The sequence below is a fragment of the Protopterus annectens genome, chromosome 1.part1 (assembly GCF_019279795.1).
Source record: "Protopterus annectens isolate FY-2018-M chromosome 1.part1, PAN1.0, whole genome shotgun sequence".
Lineage (NCBI taxonomy): Eukaryota > Metazoa > Chordata > Ceratodontiformes > Protopteridae > Protopterus > Protopterus annectens.
Window position 1 is genome coordinate 351,741,515 of NC_056726.1, and position 19,456 is coordinate 351,760,970.

Here is a 19,456-nt window from a genome sequence, read left to right on the forward strand (position 1 = left end):
CTAAGTTAGGGTATGACTAAAGTTCCTGAAATTAGCATAGTTTCTAACTTTTAGTCAAAAGTGCTATACACAGTACCCGCAATATACCAAGAATTGACTCCTCTTCAATTCAAATGGAATTAAATGTACTGTTGGCATATCTGAATGCGATTGCAGACTATCTTTTAGACCCATTGCTCCTACTAATGGTGGAACTGTTTGGCATCCTTTCATCGTTTTCATTTCTACCTGTGACTCTGATTGATATTTTGACTTTGTGTTTGCACTGTTATTACTAGGTGTAGCAATTTGTGATTAATGCTACTTTGTCTTCTTTTTCATGAGCTGTCACGTTTTTTTTTTTTTTTTTACTGTTGCCAGTTTGTGATCTCATGTGATGTACACTTCATCATTCTCTATAATGGTTTGTTATTCATTTTTCCAATGCTTCTGAGCTACTTCTAATATTGTAGTTTTTGCAAAATCCTCAATGCATCAGTCTTGCCGCATTATTTTGTCTTTCAGTGTACAGGCCCTCTGCCATGAGTGCTTTCACCCAACAAGATGTGCGACTTGTTTCCAGGTCTTTTTTACACAACCTACATTTGTCTGTTTCTCCCACATGTTAAATGAACTTTGTAAACCAACTATCTTGGGCTACCATTATTACTCTTTAATGTTTTGGCTTCAAGCATACCTTTCCTTAACCATTCCTGTGTCAAATCCTGATCAGCATGAGTTTGTTACAGCAAATCTCTATACTTGTCACTGTATTCCACATTTCCTTCTGATCTGATCCTTCTCCTTGTATTCTTTGTTTTTTTGTGCATTCAGTTACTATCCAATTTTTTTTTTCTACTACTGGTTTGATTTCCATTCCCGCTTGACACTGGAATGCTTCTGATAAGCTAAGCAGAGAGGTTATCTTAGATTTCCTCTTATATTTTAAAGCTTTCACTGTGTTTGGATCAGATTAGGTCATATACATTGATTTTTTATTTATCATTTCATAAGCTTGAAGCATTTTTCTTATTTTCTTGTCCAACTGACGTAATACCTTTTGGGGCCAGTCCGTTGCACCAAAACTGTAAGTTAGACTGGGAAGAGAAAATTGGTTTGTAGTGTGGACTTTATTCCTAGATGTCAAGGCTGATGCCCTTCCTTGTCTCTGTTGCAGTATTCTTCCTGCCAAGGATAGCCCAATGTCAGGCTAGAATACCAAAGCCTTCAGCTCATATAGGCACCATATACGACATGTATGCTCCCTGCCCAAGATATACGGTGTAAAAGTGAAGTACTGACAAACTCTTAAAACAACTTTGCCGCCAGTCTGAATGACATTGTCGTCTGATGGCCTGAACAGCCTTCTGCTGTGCTGGTTACAAAGCCATTTTTATTTCTCCTGATAAGTGGCATGTTGGGATTCTTTTCCTTATTTATTCTTGTTTGGTATTGTGTTCATGTCATCCAGAAAGGGAAAATGTAAGTGTGGGAAGCAGATTCCTCAAAGACTGTCACAACCAGTCTTATTTTGCTTTGGTGCTTCCCATGATGATATATAGTGCTCTGTCTTCCAGGTGTTAGTGCCCAAGACCCTATGTAGTTTCATCTCCTGTTAAGTACACCTTGAGAACCAACATCTTAAGCTGTTGGTGTAGAGTGCTATGGCAGAAAACTTCCATCCTGAGGGTCAGCAGTCAGCCAAGAAGGCCAGAAAGTCAGGCCCGATCCAGTAGCTGTCCAGCATCTGCTGGACATCTTTCTAGAGGATAGTGAAAGCCCTTAAGACTATCCAGAGATTGTTGCAGATTCCTCTGGCATGGATCTGAATTTTTGCACATCCTGAGAGTCCTTAACAATGTTTGTCCCTGACTTGGAGAAAGGAACCTTGGCTGATGACCAACCTATGATTGGATGGGAGATGGAAAATTCACCCTGGGGATTACGTCAGTCTCCCTGCTAGACAGGTGTCCAGGGAAGTAAATACTGTGGGAAGAAATAGCCGGGGAATTGTTATGCCTAGGCTTGTATGGGACCTAGGGCCGATAGCCTGGTACCAACCTATGATATTTGAGGAACTGAGGTCGGTTAGCCAAATTTTAGCAAGGGAGGAAGTCCTACCACCATTATAGAGGTGCATCAGGGTTCTGTCTTTTTGAAGGTTAGTCTTTCAGATGTACCACAGAAAAAGATACAGAAAACAAAGCGTGTTTCCGATGTAAGGAATCCCCAGAATGAATGGCAGAATTTGACTCTAGGTTTGTTTGCTTTAATGGCCATGAAACCTTCTCAAGGGAGTCTCTGTTCCTGCCCCTCCAGCTTCACTCCTTTTAAGAGGCTTAGGGTATTGGACTCTTCAGATGAGGAATTTGGACTCTGGGAAGAATCCCTAGCATATTTTTCCCAAATCCCTTTCCCCTCTGGACTGCAGTTGAGAGGAAAAGGATTCTTCAAGTCCCAGTTCCCCCTTTGAATAGTATTTTGGGGTTATTGCCCACATGATTGACTATTCTAAGTAGCATTGTTCCTAGGTGTTTGTTGTTCACAGAAGGTGTTATGAGGTCCTACAGATTGAATCTCCCAAAACATCTACTCTCCTTCCTGTTTTGGTTGCCCTTTAGGATAGTTTTTCTGCAGCCTCTGTAGCGCTGGACTGTATGCATCCTGCTCCAAAAGCATGATAGATTCTGCAAGGTGCTTGAGGATGGCAAATTTATTTGTGAAGTGCCCTTCTGTTGACCCTTCAGTAGTGTTATTTTCTTCTGACAAACCGTCCACATTGTTGCCTTTTACCAGGCTTCTTTCTTTTGACAAGGATAGCAGGGACATGGAAAGGTTGGAAAAGGTTTACACTGTGACCACCTTGGCCTTTAGGGCCTTTAACTGACAGACCTGTATGACGAGTTATGTTTTGGCCCATCTTTCCTAGGTTTCTACGATGGTTTCTGACCTCCCTGATTCTGAGGGAAAAGAGATCTGTCCCTCTGTAGTTTTGTCTGAACAAGAGTCATGATTGTGATGCTTCTGAATATGAAGACATGCAACCCCTCTCTACTTATGAGGATTCTGATGCAGAGGATTCCATCCCTTCCTCTTCTTCCCAGAAGATTTTTCCATTGGAGAAACCCTTCATACCTTAAGGGAGCATTTCCAGAGGAAGAGTCTGGTCTAGTCTGTCTAAAAAAGAGAGACTGGGAATTTATTGGGTCTTTCACAGCACAGACCCTTGCCCCCCCCCCCCCAGTCCTGGATGTTGTGGAGGGTGTTTTCCAGGAATCCAGTTTGACTCCTGACACCCTCTCTCCTGCACCCAATAAACCAGACGGGTACTGTAGAGTTCCTGACTCTCGCAAATTTCTTTAAAAGTCCTACTGCTGACCCTGAGGTAATTTCTCAAGGGCCTAAAGGGATTAAAGCAACCTCTGCTAAGAATCCCACCTCCTCAGATGGGGATTCCCGAGCACTAGACAGATGGGGTAAAAAAAAAGTATACACCTCAGCTACTCTTGCTGTCAGGACACTAGATTGTCAGTTCCATATGCTAAAATTTCAGCAACATACCCTAGAACTCCTCAAACAAAAAATGTCTTCCTTTCCTGCTTGTGCAGAATCTAGAGAGTTACAAGAGTCAATGCGTTCTGCAGGTCATGTAACTATAAGCACACCTTGCACTGTGGTTTTGATGCCCTAGAAGCTTCTTGCAGGGCAGCAGTCACCGGATCTGTCATTGGAAGGCATGCATGGCTGAAGGGAACAGCCCTTGCCAGACCATGTCCCATCTAAATTGTTGGATGCTTCCTTGCACAAAGACAACTTATTTGGCACCAAGGCAGAAGAGGTCTTAAAAAAGATGGAAGAAAGACAGTTGAGGATTTCTTACAGGTCCAGCCACCCAGGTTCAGCAGGCATTGTCCCATCAAGCACTGGTCCTTTCCTGCTCCCACTAAGCCAGTCCAGCCCAGACCCCCCAGACGGCAGCCACAGGGAATGCAGAGATCTAAGCAGTGGACTACCTCCACTTAAAAACCAGGAAGTTCTAAGCCACCCCATTATGGTAAGAACTCAGTGACTCGACTCCCCCACCCCCTCCCTCTGCCCACCTACACTTACCCCTAAGAGGAAAAGACTCCTTTCAGGCAAGCACCTGGGCCACCATTACCAACGACCACTGGGTTCTCAACCTAGTGTCCCAGGGATACAAATTTTCTTTCCACACCCTTCCTACCCCAAAAGGGTTCCCAGAACTACCTGCTTACCAGTGGGCAGAGGCAAGTCCTTTTCACCTCTCTCTGAGGGCAGTTGAGCACATTCCTGCAGAACAGAGGCCAAGGTTTCTACTCCAGACTTTTCTGGTACCCAGAAAAGAGGGAACCTGGTGCCCCATCCTCTATCCATTCTAAACACCTTCCTGGTGATCCCAAGATTCATAATGCTCACCCTCCAGCAGCTGCTACCCATGGTCTCCAAGGATTCTTTGCCCTCCACCCTAGATCTAAGAGGTCTACTTTCACATTCCTATCGGGGAATCATGCAGGAAATCACTGTTTCAGGGCAGGATGTCGGCACTTACAGTATGTACAGAACTCCAGGTAGCAGCTTCTAGGATGTCCCTGGTAGGGACGCCTCTGAGGCTGTAGAGGTAGATGCAGCTCTGGTGGAGTGAGGTCTGTTCCCCTAGGGGATAGGTTTTCCATAGCGCTTATAGCAGAAATGAATGCAATTGCTTATCCATTTAGAAATGGTTTGCTTTGAAATGGCCTTCCCCTCTGCCCCTGCAGCAAATGTTAGCAGCAGTTGTTCAGATTTCCTTTGAGGTTCAGTCCTATCCTAGTAGAATCTAAGTTGTCTGTGCACATCTAAAGGAATGCAGTATCTGTTCCCCTTTATTCTGTGGATTGTGAAAGAAGGTTGGCAAATGAATGGACTGATTAAGAGCCGCACTGGATACCACTTTGGGCATGAAGGATGGATTGGTTCTGAGGGACACCCTTTCTGCAAGAAAGATGATGAAAGGCTCCACTGCCATAAGGGCCTGTAATTCAGATACCATTCTAGCTGAAGTGATTGCTGAAAGGAAAGCTGTTTTCCAAGTAAGAAATTTTAAGTCTGCAGTAGCAGCTGGCTCGAAACGAGGTAGAGTGAGTTTCTCCAAGACAAAGTTAAGGTCCCAGGCTGGGGTTGGAGCTCAAATTTATGGCCCCTCCTGTGGAACTGCTTGAGCAGTGGATGATAGAAGAGGGGAGGATGTTCATCGTGCATACAGCTGCAGTAATCACAGATGGGTTTTCTGCCGTCAGGTGGGTCCTTGGTCAGCCGAATTCCAAAGTCTAGATCCGGCGTTGGTTGTTGTTGCTTTCTTTCCTGACGTCAGTGCGACAGGGGTATACAAGACACAGCCGACGCCATTTTCTTCAGTCTTTTTTGCCACGCGGTGCCCGAAGCAGAAGCAGTTCGCAAGTGCCGGTCGGCCAGCTCCTGAATTTATGAAAAATTGGAAACCGAAGTCTTCATTAAAGCTAAGTACCCCGTTGGGGAAACTTTTCTTGCCTCAGACCGATGTCAGAAAAAGATAACCATTGTATTTCTTGTGGGAAGCAAATACCGCATAAGGATTTCCATTCCCTCTGCATACCTTGTTTAGGCCCAGACCACGACATCTCGAGCTGTCGCTTTTGCGCTACTTTCTATAAATGCACTATTAAGCGTTGGGCGGAGTTCGCCCAACACTTTTTTGGTACAGCCTTTGATTATAAAATGTCGTCGGAGACTCCGACTACCGTTTTGTCCAAAAAACACAAGGACCGACACGCGAGGTCCGCGGTCCCCACTGACACCACGCCAAAAACGGCTACATGTGGTCCGGTTCTCAGCGAGATGCCTATGCAGTCCCTGACTACCGACGGCACTTCCTTGGCGGTGTCTTCTGTAACCGAGACCGCAGGTACCTCAGCCCAGGCTACAACTACCGAAGCCACTGTGAGCGTTGAGCCTCCTAATGTGGACAGGTCCACTTCCACCCATGGTGTCTTTAGACCCTCATCTTCCTTTTCCATTAAGGCCTTTAAGTCCAAATCAGCCAGGCATCCCAAGAGGCCTGTTGCACAGGGCCCATATCCAGGCCCCATGCCTAAAAAACAGATGCTTAAAATGGCTGAGGATTTAATTACTCTTATCAGGGGTTCCCAACCCCCTCCAGACAAGAGACCCAGAGTGGAGGAAGATTCTCCCTCTTCTGATCAGGGCTCCATTTTTTCAGAACATTCTGATGTAGAGGAACACTCTTACTCCCCTTTTTGAAGATTCTGATGCAGGGCAGTCCATTCCTTCTGTATCTCCTCCTGAGGATTTTTCTTTTGGGGAAACCTTGCACACCTTAAGGGAACACTTCCATTGGGAAGACCAAGACTTTTCTGATTCCAAGAAAAGACTTAGGGAATTTCTTTTGTTACCTCAACACAGACCTCTGGCGATACCTCCTGTCTTGGACGTACTTGATGATGTTTATTCGGAGGCTTGCCTTAATCCAGATTCCCTGCCTCCTGCCCCAGTCAAGCCTGATAGGTACTACAGAGTTCCTAACTCTCACCAATTTCTTTACAAAAGCCATAATGCTGACCCCGAAACCATTTCTCAAGGCCCCAAGGGAATGAAGGCCTCTACTGCTAAGAATCCACTACCTTCCGAGAATCAAGATCCTTAGAAAGGTGGGAAAAAAAGGTATATACCTCGGCCACCCTAGCCATGAGGGCCTTAAATTGTCAGTTTCATATGCTTAAATATCAGCAGTTTCTGTTATCACAATTAAGAAATAAAATGTCTCAACCTGAACAACCAGACTTGAAGGAGTTGCAGGATATGATGCATAGTGCAGAACAAGTGGGTAAACACACCTTACAATGTGGCTGTGATGCCCTAGAGGCCTGAAGTAGAGCTGCTGTTACAGGATCAGTCATTCGTAGACATGCCTGGCTTAGGGAACAAATCTTGCCTGATCATGTGAAAGCTAAACTTTGAGATGCTCCTTTACAAAAGGATGTGTTATTTGGTACTAATGCTGAGGAGATACTACGGAAAATGGAAGAAAAAGCCAAATCTATGCAAACTGTCAAAGATTTTCTACAGGTTCAACCACCACGTTTTAGCAGAAATTGACCTTCTAAAAACTGGTCCTTTCCAGCCATGGACAAGCCCCAAAGAGGTAGATACAGGTGCACAAGGGGCAGAGGACAATCACAAGGGTCATATAGAGGCAGGCAATGGCAAACTCCAGCACCAAGAGGTGGTGAAGACAGTGCACAACAATACAGGAAACAAACCCAATGACTTCCTCCTTTCCATGCCAAGCAAGTCCCAGCTGGCAGCACCCTTGGGAGGAAAGCTGGCATTATTTACAAGAAATTGGCATATTGTCACAACGGACAAATGGATCCTGGACGTTATAAACAGAGGCTACAGATTTCATTTTCACACTCTACCAAAAATGAGAGGCATGCCAAACCTGCCACACAATCAAAGGGCAGAGGCACAACTACAAATTTCAAAGCTCATAGACATGAAAGCTATTCAAGAGGTACCTACTCACGAGCAAGGTCAAGGTTTTTATTCCAGGCAATTTTTGGTACCAAGGAAAGGATCCGACTGGAGACCCATTTTGGACTTATCCATCCTAAACACATTCTTACTCGTACCAAAATTCAAGATGCTGACATTACAGCAGCTACTTCCCATGCTGGGCAAGGAGTTTTGGCTGGTAACATTGGACCTCAAGGAGGCATACCTGCATGTCCCAATCAGACAAAGCTGCAGAAGATACCTCAGATTTCTTGCAGGTTCAATACACTATCAATTCTCTGCATTGCCCTTTGGCTTATGTACTGCGCCCAGAGTATTCACGAAATGCCTGGCATCAGTAATTGCCTGCTGCAGACTTCAAGGGATACAAATTTACCCTTATTTGGACGACTGCCTGATCCAAGCGGACAGCAAGCACATACTTCTGGAACATCTGGCTTATGTAACACGGTTACTGCATTCTCTGGGATACACAATCAACAAAGAGAAATCCAGGCTAACACCATCTCAGAAAATAACTTTCCTGGGTGCCAACTTGGACACAAACACCCAGATGGCCTATCTTACGCCAGAAAAACAGGGGCAACTAACTCTACTTCAAAATACTAGCAAATTGTACCAGACTTACTGCAAGGAAAATCCTGCAGGCTCTGGGCTTCATGGCATCTTGCATTCTTTTAATCCCATGTGCAAAGTTGCATATGAGAAAACTTCAATGGTACCTAAAAAAAAACCTTTGGTCTCAGCACAGCCACAGTTTGGAAACAATAATACCAATAATTCCATGTTTGCAAAAGGAATTTCTATGGTGGGCCCAAGCATGTCAAACAAACACAGGCCTCCCATTCTGCAAGCCTCAAGCAAATCAAGTAATCACAACAGACGCCTCAGATTACGCCTGGGGGGCACACATGACAGACAGGTGCATTCAGGGCAAATGGTCCCAAAAGGAAAAGCACCTTCACATCAGTCAAAAAGAAATGCTAGCAGTGATAAATGCAATTACAGCTTTCAAGGACCTCCTGCATCCAGGACAATTATTGATAAGAACAGACAACACCACAGTAATGTGGTACATAAACAAACAAGGAGGAACACATTCATACCCCCTGTGCAGACTAGCCATGACACTTGGGAACTTGGCTCTGGAATGGCAAATTGAACTTCAAACGCAGTACTTGCCAGGTTTGGAAAACGCACTGGCAGGCAATCTAAGCAGAAATATGACAGATCCACACGAATGGAAGTTGCATCCTCAAGTTTTTACAGAGATAATTCAAGCATGGGGAAGGCCAGACATAGATCTCTTTGCCTCCCACAGGAATTATCAATTGGAAAAGTTCTGTTCAAGGACCTTTCATCCAAAGGCCTGGAGAGTGGACGCCCTCTCATTCAGTTGGACAGCATGGACAGTTTACGGTTTCCCACTTCTGCCTCTTCTGCCCAAGGTGCTCTTGAAAGCAAGAGCAGACAGACCGAAGATGATACTGATTGCTCCAGACTGGCCAGGACAACATTGGTACCCACTCCTGAGGAGCCTAACGCATTCTCCTCCCTGGCCCCTACCTCTAATGCCTCTTCTACTGACTCAACACAGCTACAAAACTCTTCACAGTCAGTTGAAAACACTCAATCTCGCTGCATGGAAAATTCCTTAACACAACAGACCCTACTCCCCAAAGAGGTGCAGGATGTCATTTTGGAGGCCAGAAGGCCATCTACTAGAAAGGCTTACTCCGCTAAATGGAAACTGTTTTGTTCTTGGAATGAGAAAAAAGGCCAGGATCCTAGAAAACTGAATTTGCCTCGAGTATTACAATATCTTGCTGAGCTGCTGAACAGTGGACTTTTATTTTCCTCCATAAAAATCCATGCCTCGGCCATTTCTGCAGAATTCAACACTGATCTACCCTTATTCTCTCGCCCACTCTTAAGACAATTCCTCAGAGGGGCTAAGAATATAAGACCAGCAAGGAAACAACCAATACCAGCCTGGGATATTAATTGCATTCTAGAAAAATTAACATTGCCTCCCTTTGAACCAGCTGCCTCAACAGATTTGCAATATTTGTCCTGGAAAACGGCTTTCCTTCTGGCCATTACCTTCGCTCGTAGAGTTTCGGAACTACAAGCCCTCGTGGCTGTGCAGCCCTTTCTCATCTTCCATCAGGACAGGGTTTCCCTTCGAACCAACCCATCATTTATGCCTAAAGTGGTATCCAGGGTAGCTTTAAATCAAGCCATACACTTGCCTACCTTTTACCCCAATCCTCAAAACAAAGGGGAAAGGCTGCCACACTCCCTTAGACATCCATAGACAGCTACGTTATTTGGACAGAACAAAGCCTTTCAGGAAATCGGAACAACTCTGTGTCCTATGCTGTAGGAGCTCAAGGGAAGCCAGTCACCAAACAGACAATTTCTAAATGGATAGGCCACTGCATACGGTTTTGTTACTCCTATCATGGAAAATCTGTCCCTACGGGCATCAGATCCCACTCCACCAGGGCCACAGCTACCTCTACAGCCTTCCTCAGAGGAGTTCCTACCAAAGATATTTTGGAGGCAGCCACTTGGAGTTCTGTGCATACCTTCACAAAACACTACCATCTGCCTTTAAATTCCAAAACTAGAGCAGGCTTTGCCACTGCTGTGTTGCAGGGCATTCTGGCTCAGCCCAGTTCCACCTAGTGCCTACCACCCTGTGCGTAGCTTTGGGATTCTACCCATCTGTGATTACTGCAGCTGTATGCACGATGAACATAGTACAGTTTTGTACCTACCATAAATGTAGATGTTAGAGTGCTAATACAGCTGCAGTACAGGTTACCCTCCCTCCTTCCCCTCTTGGTAAAGGCCTAGGGCCTAACCCCTCTTCATACAACCTGTCTGGGTTAGAAAATGGCGTCTGCTGTGTCTTGTATACCCCTGCCTCACTGACGTCAGGAAGGAAAGCGACAACAACCGACGCCGGACCTAGACTTTGGAATTCGGCCGACCGAGGGACCGCCTGACGGCAGAGAACCCATCTGTGATTACTGCAGCTGTATTAGCACTCGAACATCTACATTTATGGTAGGTACAAAACTGTACTTTTTGGACTTTGGCGGCCTGTCTTTATCTTAGCGTTTTTTCCGAATCTCTGTGGTCGGATAGCTAACCAATGACATTTCTGGATAATTAAACCAAGAACTGAAATATTTAGAGGCAAAAATATTACAGACTATGGATAATGCGCGGATTAAATGAAACACAAAACCGACAGCAGGGTACATCGTGGTCAAGACCTAGGCAAGGAATACAGTACGAATGAAAATCTTTGAGGTATTTGCTTTCCACAAGTAATGCAATTATTAACTTACTGACATCGGTAAGGAGCAAGAAAAAGTTTCCGCAACGGTGTACTTAGCTTTAGATGAAGACTTCAGTTTTGAAACTCAAAAACTTAAATTTCAGGAGTCTGCCGACCCAGCACTTGTGAACTGCTTTTGCTTCGGGAACCGCACGGCAAGAAAGACTGGTGTAATGGCATCGGCTGCATGTTTTATACCCCTGACGTCATGGAAGAAGGGACAGCAACCGATGCAGGACCCAAGACTTTGTTAATCAGGCTGACTGAGTGCAACCTGTGAGCAGATAACCCAAATGTAATGACTGCAACAGTGAATACACTGTAACATCTACATTTATGGTAAGTGTACACAACCATACTTTCTCTCAACTCTCTGGCAGAACAGTTGAGCAGAAATCTTCTAGTCCCATAGGAGTGGCAGCTCAACAGACGAATTTTCATCCTAATAACTCAGAAATGGGGCACCTCGAAGGTCGACCTCTCTGCCTCCCACACCAACCACCAGCTTAGCAAATTCTGCACCAAGGAGCATCACTGCATGGCTTGGAAAGTGGATGCCCTGTCCTGTCCTTCCCCTTGGTCAATCAATCGGTCTGTGCCTTTCCTCCACTACCTCTCAATCCTCAGGGTACTGCTCAAAATAAAGGAGGAAAAACCAATGAAAATTCTTATAGCTCCAGACTTACCTCGCCAGCACTGGTACCCCTTGTTGCGTCGCCTGTCCCCACTGCCACCATGGCATCTTCCTCAGGTTCCAAACTTCCTGACCCAGAGGGAAGGGGAATTCATGCATCCCCAATTGCAGACACTCAATTTGGCAGCTTGACTTATTCCCTTACCCCCGATCAATCTGCCAACGTCAGTGAACTGGTTCTAGATGTTGTACATGAGGCCAGACACCCCTAGCACTAGGAAGTCTTATGCTGACAAATGGAAAAGGTTCTGCACCTGGTTTCAGGCTGAGGGAGCCAATACGGCACAGTCCTCCCTACCTCCCTCTCATCCTAGATTACTTAGTTGACCCACTACACAGTGGCCTCTCTCTCTTTTATTTTTTTTATTTTTTTTTTCTCTTAAAATTCATGCCTCTGCTAATTTTCCCACTGAGCAGCCCCTTTTCTCACACCCCTTGATCACAGTTCCTAAGTGGGGCTTGCAACTTGAGGCCACGCAGGAGACCACCAACCCCAGCTTGGGACCTGAACTTTGTGTTGGAAAAGCTCACCCTGCCCCCTTAGAACCAGCTTCTTCTACAGAGCTAAAATTTCTCTCCTGGAAGACAGCTGTCCTTCTGGCTTCACTTCAGCCAGAAGAGTCTCCGAGCTGCGAACAGTCATGGCTGTGGAACCCTTCATAATCTTCCATGCTGACAGGGTATCCCTCAGGGCTTAACCCATCCTTCATGCCCAAGGTGGCATTCAGTGTGGCTCTCAGCCAATCCATTCATTTATTTTATTTTATTTTATTATTTTATTTATTTTATTTTACATTTGTTAACCGGGATGGTCCGACTGGATACATGTCCTTTTTCAGCGGAGGCCCGGGGAGAAAAGCTCCAACAGAGTTACATTGATAATTAGGTACAGTAAATGAGCTGAAAGAACTTAACAAAAACATAGGCTATTTACCTACCAGTCTGTAATCTGTTATCTCTATATGTGGAGCTTTTCTCCCCGGGCCTCTACTGAAAATGGAAATATATCCAGCTAGACTAGCCCGGTTAACAAATGTAAAATAAATAAATTACTATTTCTGAGATTACTACAAATGTAACATTAATAACATATTAGCAAGGACGGTAGGCAGTATAATGACAGAGTTAGACAGGATACATATTTCTTTATCACAGTATACAAAGTACTTATCATCTTAGCTAGTTGTTTATGTTTTAGTTAATGGCACAGAGCTAGTCTGGGTTTGAGCAAGGACATAGCCAGTGTGACTTGAAATGGAGTTTTAGACTATTTTTGAATTGACTTAGAGAAGTTGCAAGCGTGATGTTATTTGGGAGAGAGTTCCATATTTTACCAGTGGTGTTGGCAAATAGCGCGTCACCACCTAGGCTGAGAGATTTAGTTGTTTGGACAAGGAGTCTATTTGCTGAGAAGGCAGCTTAGATTGGAGTAGGGAGTCATTAAGTTTTTTAGTGCTGGGGTATTCTCAGGTTGTTTAAGGATTTTGAAGGCCTCTATGAGTTGGGACTGGTGAAGAAGGTGTGGGAATTCTATCCATCCAAGCTTTTTCAGGTTAGTACAGTGGTGTGTTCTGTAGGGTAGGCCTGTAACGAACCTGGCAATGTGATTATAGCAGGATGAGAGCTTGGCCAGATAAGATTTGTTAAGGTGAGTGAGGACAGGAGAGGCATATAGTAGGGTAGAGAGAAGGTGTGAACGGGCTGTGGTTGCCCTGGCATTCGGGGTAAGGAAGGCTTTAATTCTATATAGGATCCCAAGTTTCTTGTTGACTGACTTAATGGCTTGGTTGATATGTATATCAAATCTGAGTTTATTGTCAATGTTTACTCCTAATAGCTTTGTATAGGTGTCTGGGGAGATGATGGTCCCATTATTGGATTTTATAGTGAAGTTTTCAGTCTGAGATCTATTGGTTGGGTAGAAGAGAAGTAACTTGGTTTTGTTTGGATTTAAGATCTGGAGATTGTTGGCAAGCCAGTTTTCAACTTTGGTGAAGCTATGTTGGGTGGTAGTTAGTAGATTTGCAAGAGAGGCATTGGAACATATTATAGTCTACTTTCTACCTTTTTTCATAATCCCCAGAACGGGGGGGGGGGGATCCTGCACACTCCAGATGTGCACATACAGCTCATATTCAAACCTGACAGGACTAAATCCTTCAGAAAGTCGGATTAATTGATGGTTTGCTTTACTGAGGCAGAAGGCAAAGCCATCTCCAAACAAACCATTTCCAAATGGGTAGCGCAAGACCTCCATTTCTTGGTAACACAACTGGATACCTATCCTTCTCCCTTAGTCACTTCAAAGGTGAAATCCGCTTTCTGGATGTAACTGTGAGTAAAAATATGTTTGGTAATATCTCGACCAGAATACATAGGAAGGAATGTAGGAAGAACAATCTTCACTGCTCCAGTATGCATCCTAAACACATTACCAAGAATATAGTTAAGAACCAAGTCTTACGCTGCAAGAGATTACATACAGACAGGGAAGAATTATTGGAAGTCATGAGTCACCTCAATACAGAGTTTGAGAGAGGTTATAAGAAGTCTGATATTGACAGAGCGATAGTGGAAGTAGATTCATATGAAAGTTACAAAACCCAACCCTACTATTCAGATGAGCATCTAGTGAATGCACTCCCAGAAAGGCAGATCTCCTCAGCATCTGTGAATAGACTACTTTTTCTAATGATGTCAGCAAGGCATATGACATTAAAAAGAACTAGTCCATTTTCCTTACTGACCCTGAAATCAGTCCTGTGGTTGGTTCTGTACCCAGTTTTAGTTTCAAAAATGGCAAGAATTTGAAAAAGAAACTGTTACAAACAGAAAAAAATAATGTGACAGGTTTGTCTCTGTGTAGAGGGACTTTCTCTTGTAGAAATTGCAGAATTTGTAGTAGTATTTGGTCTACTTGCATGATTTTACACCCTGTGCATCAGAAGCCTGTAGAGTTTTTATTTTATGCAGATTGCTCTACTAAAAACATTGTGTATTTTGCTAAGTAAATCTCTGTAGTGCATTCTGCATTGGTAAAACCAATAGAACTTTAAAGGAAAGGATAATGGAACATCTTAATGATATTAGGAACAGAAAGCTTGCTAATGCACTAGCCAAGCATGTTTTAGATTGCGGAGACCAGCACAATTTAAAATTTTTGGTTTTGCAGAAAATCAGTGTGAATTTTAGAGAAGGTGACATTAACAATGAAACTGAATATGCTGAATTAAGGTGGATAATGGACTTTAAGGCATACTTATCACCTAGCCTTAACAGTGCTATGTCCTTAAAACCTCTCTTGAAAAAGAGGGTTGCTTCACTGATTTTTAAAGAATTTTTATTGGTTGTTGGTTTTATTGAAACCTTGTGTGCTAATTTTTTTGTGTATTAAGGTCTGATGAGGATTGCCTCGAAAGCGCTTGCCTAACTTTGTGTTTTGGAATAAATTTCAAGTATTTCATTCTCCAGCCTGCAAATCTCTCTACTCATGGCTGGAAAATTGTCAGAGCTCTTAAAACTATGCTTTGGTAAACTTATTTTGCATACAGCACACTACAGCTCTTTTTTTTTTTTTCTGCAGGTGTGAGTGTAGCAACCTGCATGGCCATCTTGCATGTAGGCAGTAACCTGCAAGTCCGGACTGCTTCCACAAGCTCCAAGGAAGAAGATTATGAAAACGATGCTGCCACCATTGTGCAGAAATGTGTAAGTTTCTTTAAAAATACACTGTTGGAAAGCTGCAACAGTCAAATCTCCTGACATTGTGGCAGTTAATCTTCTGTTTGGAATGAGACTTTGCCACCCTACCTTTGTATGAGCAAGTATTTTTTTGTACGTGAGGGAGGAACTAAGGAGTACTAAATTCTCTTTAGTGACTGCAAAGTCTGGCTGTTGGCACAAAGTTTTAGGTGGCTATTAATGAGTTGTTTCCTGTGGTTGCTGTTTTGATTCCTTCAGCCTCCATTGCTTAACTGTGAAACTCTGAGCAAGTCACTTAACCAGACAGCAGTCCTGGGCTGAGTCTGAAAAAGGTACATGTATATCTGTGCGCTACTTCAGTAAACAAATGAAAAAAAAATATGTCACAGCTAAGGGAGTCAAGATGTTGATAGAAGACTTGGAAATAAGTGTTGAGTGGGAGAGACATTCACTTGAAGCGTACTTTTAGCCGAAGTGCCTTCCTACATGTTTTGTTGCGTACCTTATACCCATCTATTAATTAGAACAGGTAGTTTCCATAGATAGAAAATTGTGTTAATTGCTTGAGTAGTTGGACTTTGTTGCCATGTTATGGAAACCCAGGAGCTGCAGTGGATCAGATAAGTGGAGAACAGCATTGCTAATATTGCTGCAGTGCCAGAATTCAGGAGTGTATTTTTATCAGATGAGGCAAACAGTCGACAAGTTTACCAGTGCTTATTAGGGCAGTAAAGGGCAGGTATTGATGGTTACATTTGTTCAACTTTGCAAAGGGCCCAGAATGGGGAAATTCAGCTAAGGATCCGTACAGTGGAAATTATAAGCAGATTTTAACTTGTTAATATTCTGTTACATGACCGCTGCTTGAGATGCATTTACTGTCCACTCTAAGAGGTGTTTTGAAGAGTAAAATTATGCCTCAGCTGTTTAATGCCTCTCTGAAGGGGTGTCAGCATTAGATATTTTACCCTTAAAGGAAATGGAGTGAGAAAGTAATTACCTGGGGGAAAAATTATTACTGAGCCCTATAGCTGACAAATTAAAAAACAAAACAGCAGATCCACTGAACGAAGGGAGCACCACATGAAGGTTGAAGTACTTCATCTACACAAAATCATACAGTTTAGCACTTTCAACCAAAAAACAAAGGTCTTCATCAGAACACCCATTACAAAAGGAAAATGCCAATGTATAATGAAATACCCATACAATTATCCAATAAAAATTATTCAATTTTCATAATATTCATTGTGAAAAAATAAAAATTAAAGTAACATGCACATGTAAAACACACAACCTTTTGTGTTAAAAAAAAAAAAAAAAAAAAAAACCCTATACACAATAATCGAACAGCGACTAGAGGTTACTGGAGGGACCTTCCTCATTGTTTACTAAGAGGGGAAGGAATTTTAAAGAGCTGTTGGAGAGAGAGCACAGTAATAGTGAGGGGAGGATGAGGGGTACTTTCAAATGTTGTTGCAATTTTTGCAGGTACATAGGAGAGGGTCCTTTTTTGAAGTGAGTACAAGTAACAAGGTATGGCAGGTACTGGGGAAGTTTACTTGTGAATCTCTTTTTGTTGTGTATTTAGCTAAGTGTTCATCCTGTCTCGCATTTTATGTAAGAAAAAACTAGTAGGCAATTAAACAGGGTGTATGAACATTTACACGCCACAAAAATGGATAAACCTGGACAATGCTTTAGCAAAACATGCTTCAGTACGTAAACATTATAAGCATTTTTTCACACTAATTTTGTATCCAGTGATTTCAACTTGACTGGGAGGGTGAGCTGGATTTTAAAGAATTCAAGTGGCAAATAGTGTGTTATGTTGTCCCTATCTCACCTTTGTTCTTGCTGGTTGGGTTCTGAACCAATCCTGTGCTCCAACTCTGTTTGCTATAGCTTGAGAGCTTTTACTAGCTTGAGGCTAGCCCCTATCCCAACATGCCTAGCAGTAGTTACCAAGATCTCCTTTGCCGCTTGTAGCGTCGAGATTGCTGAATACTGGCTCAGGCCAAGTGTTTTTCTTTTTGACTATATTCCGACATTTTGTTAAATATTTAGTCAAATATTTTGTTAGATATTTAGTGATAAGTGTTCTTCTAAGGTTAGTGTTCTTTCTAACCTTCCCTTGCTGTTTATTTTTGTGGCTGTCATTTTCCTTTAGGCCTACCTTGTCCCTGTGAACCCATTTAACTTAGAGGGTTCTCCTTCCTTTCAGGCCCGTGTTTAGTTAGAGGGCTTTTCCCTTCTCTTCTTTTCTAGGAGCAGCCTTTTAAGTTAGAGGCTCTCCTCGGTTGGGGGAGTTGGCTGTTTTAGCTTAGAGGCTCTCCTCCTTCCTCCTTACTTTTTTCAGAAGGAAGAAAGTCTTTGGCTGTGGTTAAGCTAGTTTTTGTCAGTTAACTTGTGTATTGTCAGTGTCTTGTCAGCTGATAGTATTGGTCTCGTACTATGTCTAAGGATTCCACTAAAGAATCAAAACCTTTGGGTTTTAAGAAGTGTGACTAGTGCTGCCAAAAGATGTCCCTTACAGACTGGCATACGAGCTGTGTATATTGCTTAGGGGCTGTTCACCTGCAGGACTCGTGCTCTCTATGCCATGCCTTCAGTTCTTTGGTCCTGCAGGAGAGAAAGAATAAGCTGATTTTGCAAGGCTTATTAAAAGGCCCCTTCGATGCTTCTACGGAGGGGACTCAGCCAACAAAAAAACAGGACAAGTCCACTAAGCCATCATCATGGTGGGCTCCGATATTTGAGTTATCCAAAGCCAAGGACAAATCTTAAAGGATTGTTGGATCCGAGTGTTGTTTCCGACGAGTCTTTTTCTCCGGCAGCTCCATCAGTAGTCTCTGAACCAGTCAGGACTCGCAAGAGAATCAGGATACCCTCTCTGGAGCCGGTGTGGTCTGTTCCACAATCTCCACTCTTGGAATCTGTAGCAAGCAGTCATCGGTCTTGCACCCATTCCTCTGTCATCCAGGAGTCTTTCGAATGATGATGTGGAGAGGGTGGTGAAGAGGCTTCTCAAGACACTGGCATTCATTAAATTATTATCGAGCCCAGCCCATAAGGAAATAGTGCCGACAGCCCAGCCCACATAGTTATCGATTGAGTTTGGATCCGGAGTGCATGGAAGTTGTTTTGGTGGAACCATCGGTTTTGTTTACCCCTGGTCTCTCTGTTTCGACTTCTGCTCCCGTCTCCTTGTTATCCCAGTCTATCGAGGGATCTGGAGGTCTATGCTCTCTCAGTTCCGAGAGGGGAGGAGGTGACATCAGACCCTTGTCTGACCCTACTCTCCCTATTGGGGCTTCTGCACAGGTGAGCTCTGCATCTGCTCTTACATAGGCCTCTGAGCCATCACCCTAGGTTTTGAGGAGATCGCCAGGCTTTTTGGAGCTGGAGACTCTCTTGGTCTGGGACCACGGTGCCTTCGAGGTGTTGTGTGCTGTCCTCTGAAACCGGTCCACCCTCTGTTCCACTGGCTCCTTCAGTCCCAGTGTCTGCCTCCGAACCCCCCCCCCCCCCCCAAGTGTAGCAAACCCATGCTTGCAGGCCGCCCCATTGGGTGACCTCACCTCTTCTGAAACCTCCCCAGAGCAGCCCACAGAGGAGGTCCCTCAGAAGAGAAGTGTAAGAGGAAGCATTTGGACTCTGCTGAGTCCCTGACATCAGACATGGCCTTGGAGAACTCTGAAGGGTCCCCACGGTCCCCCTCTGAGGATGTCTCATTTATAGACATCCTGGAAATCTGAGACCAGAGGGCTGACTGGAAATCCCTTGCCCCTTCTGAGGACGAGTCTGTGTACCTGGATGCGTTTAGTTCCCGATCCTCCACCACTTGAGTGTCTCCGCCTTTCGACCCACTGTTGGCCTTAGTCTGAAGGCATGGAGCTCTCCAGAAACTATGGGACCGGTTTCGCGGAGGCCCAATAAATTTATAACTCCACCAGATAAGCTTTTTCTATCTAAGGACGTGCCTGTTGATGCTATGGTGGTGGCAGCAGCCACCAAGAAAGAACTAGCGTAAACTTCTGTCATCTGCCAAAGAGTCCCATATGATGGACGGGTATTGGAAGTGTATGTTTTTCTAAAGCAGTCTTTGCTCTCAGTTCGCTGAATTATTTGTCCCACTTTATATACCTTCAGAGGGA

The 19,456-nt window shown here is 43.9% G+C and overlaps 1 protein-coding gene across 1 annotated transcript in view; it reads left to right on the forward strand.

The window, feature by feature from the left end:
• The window catches only part of UBR4 (ubiquitin protein ligase E3 component n-recognin 4), a 3,959,899-nt gene that overhangs the window by 133,643 nt on the left and 3,806,800 nt on the right, over positions 1-19,456 (forward strand). Inside the window, 1 exon segment of the mRNA XM_044087073.1 lies at positions 15,181-15,339. Coding sequence (XP_043943008.1) covers positions 15,181-15,339 — 159 coding nt within the window.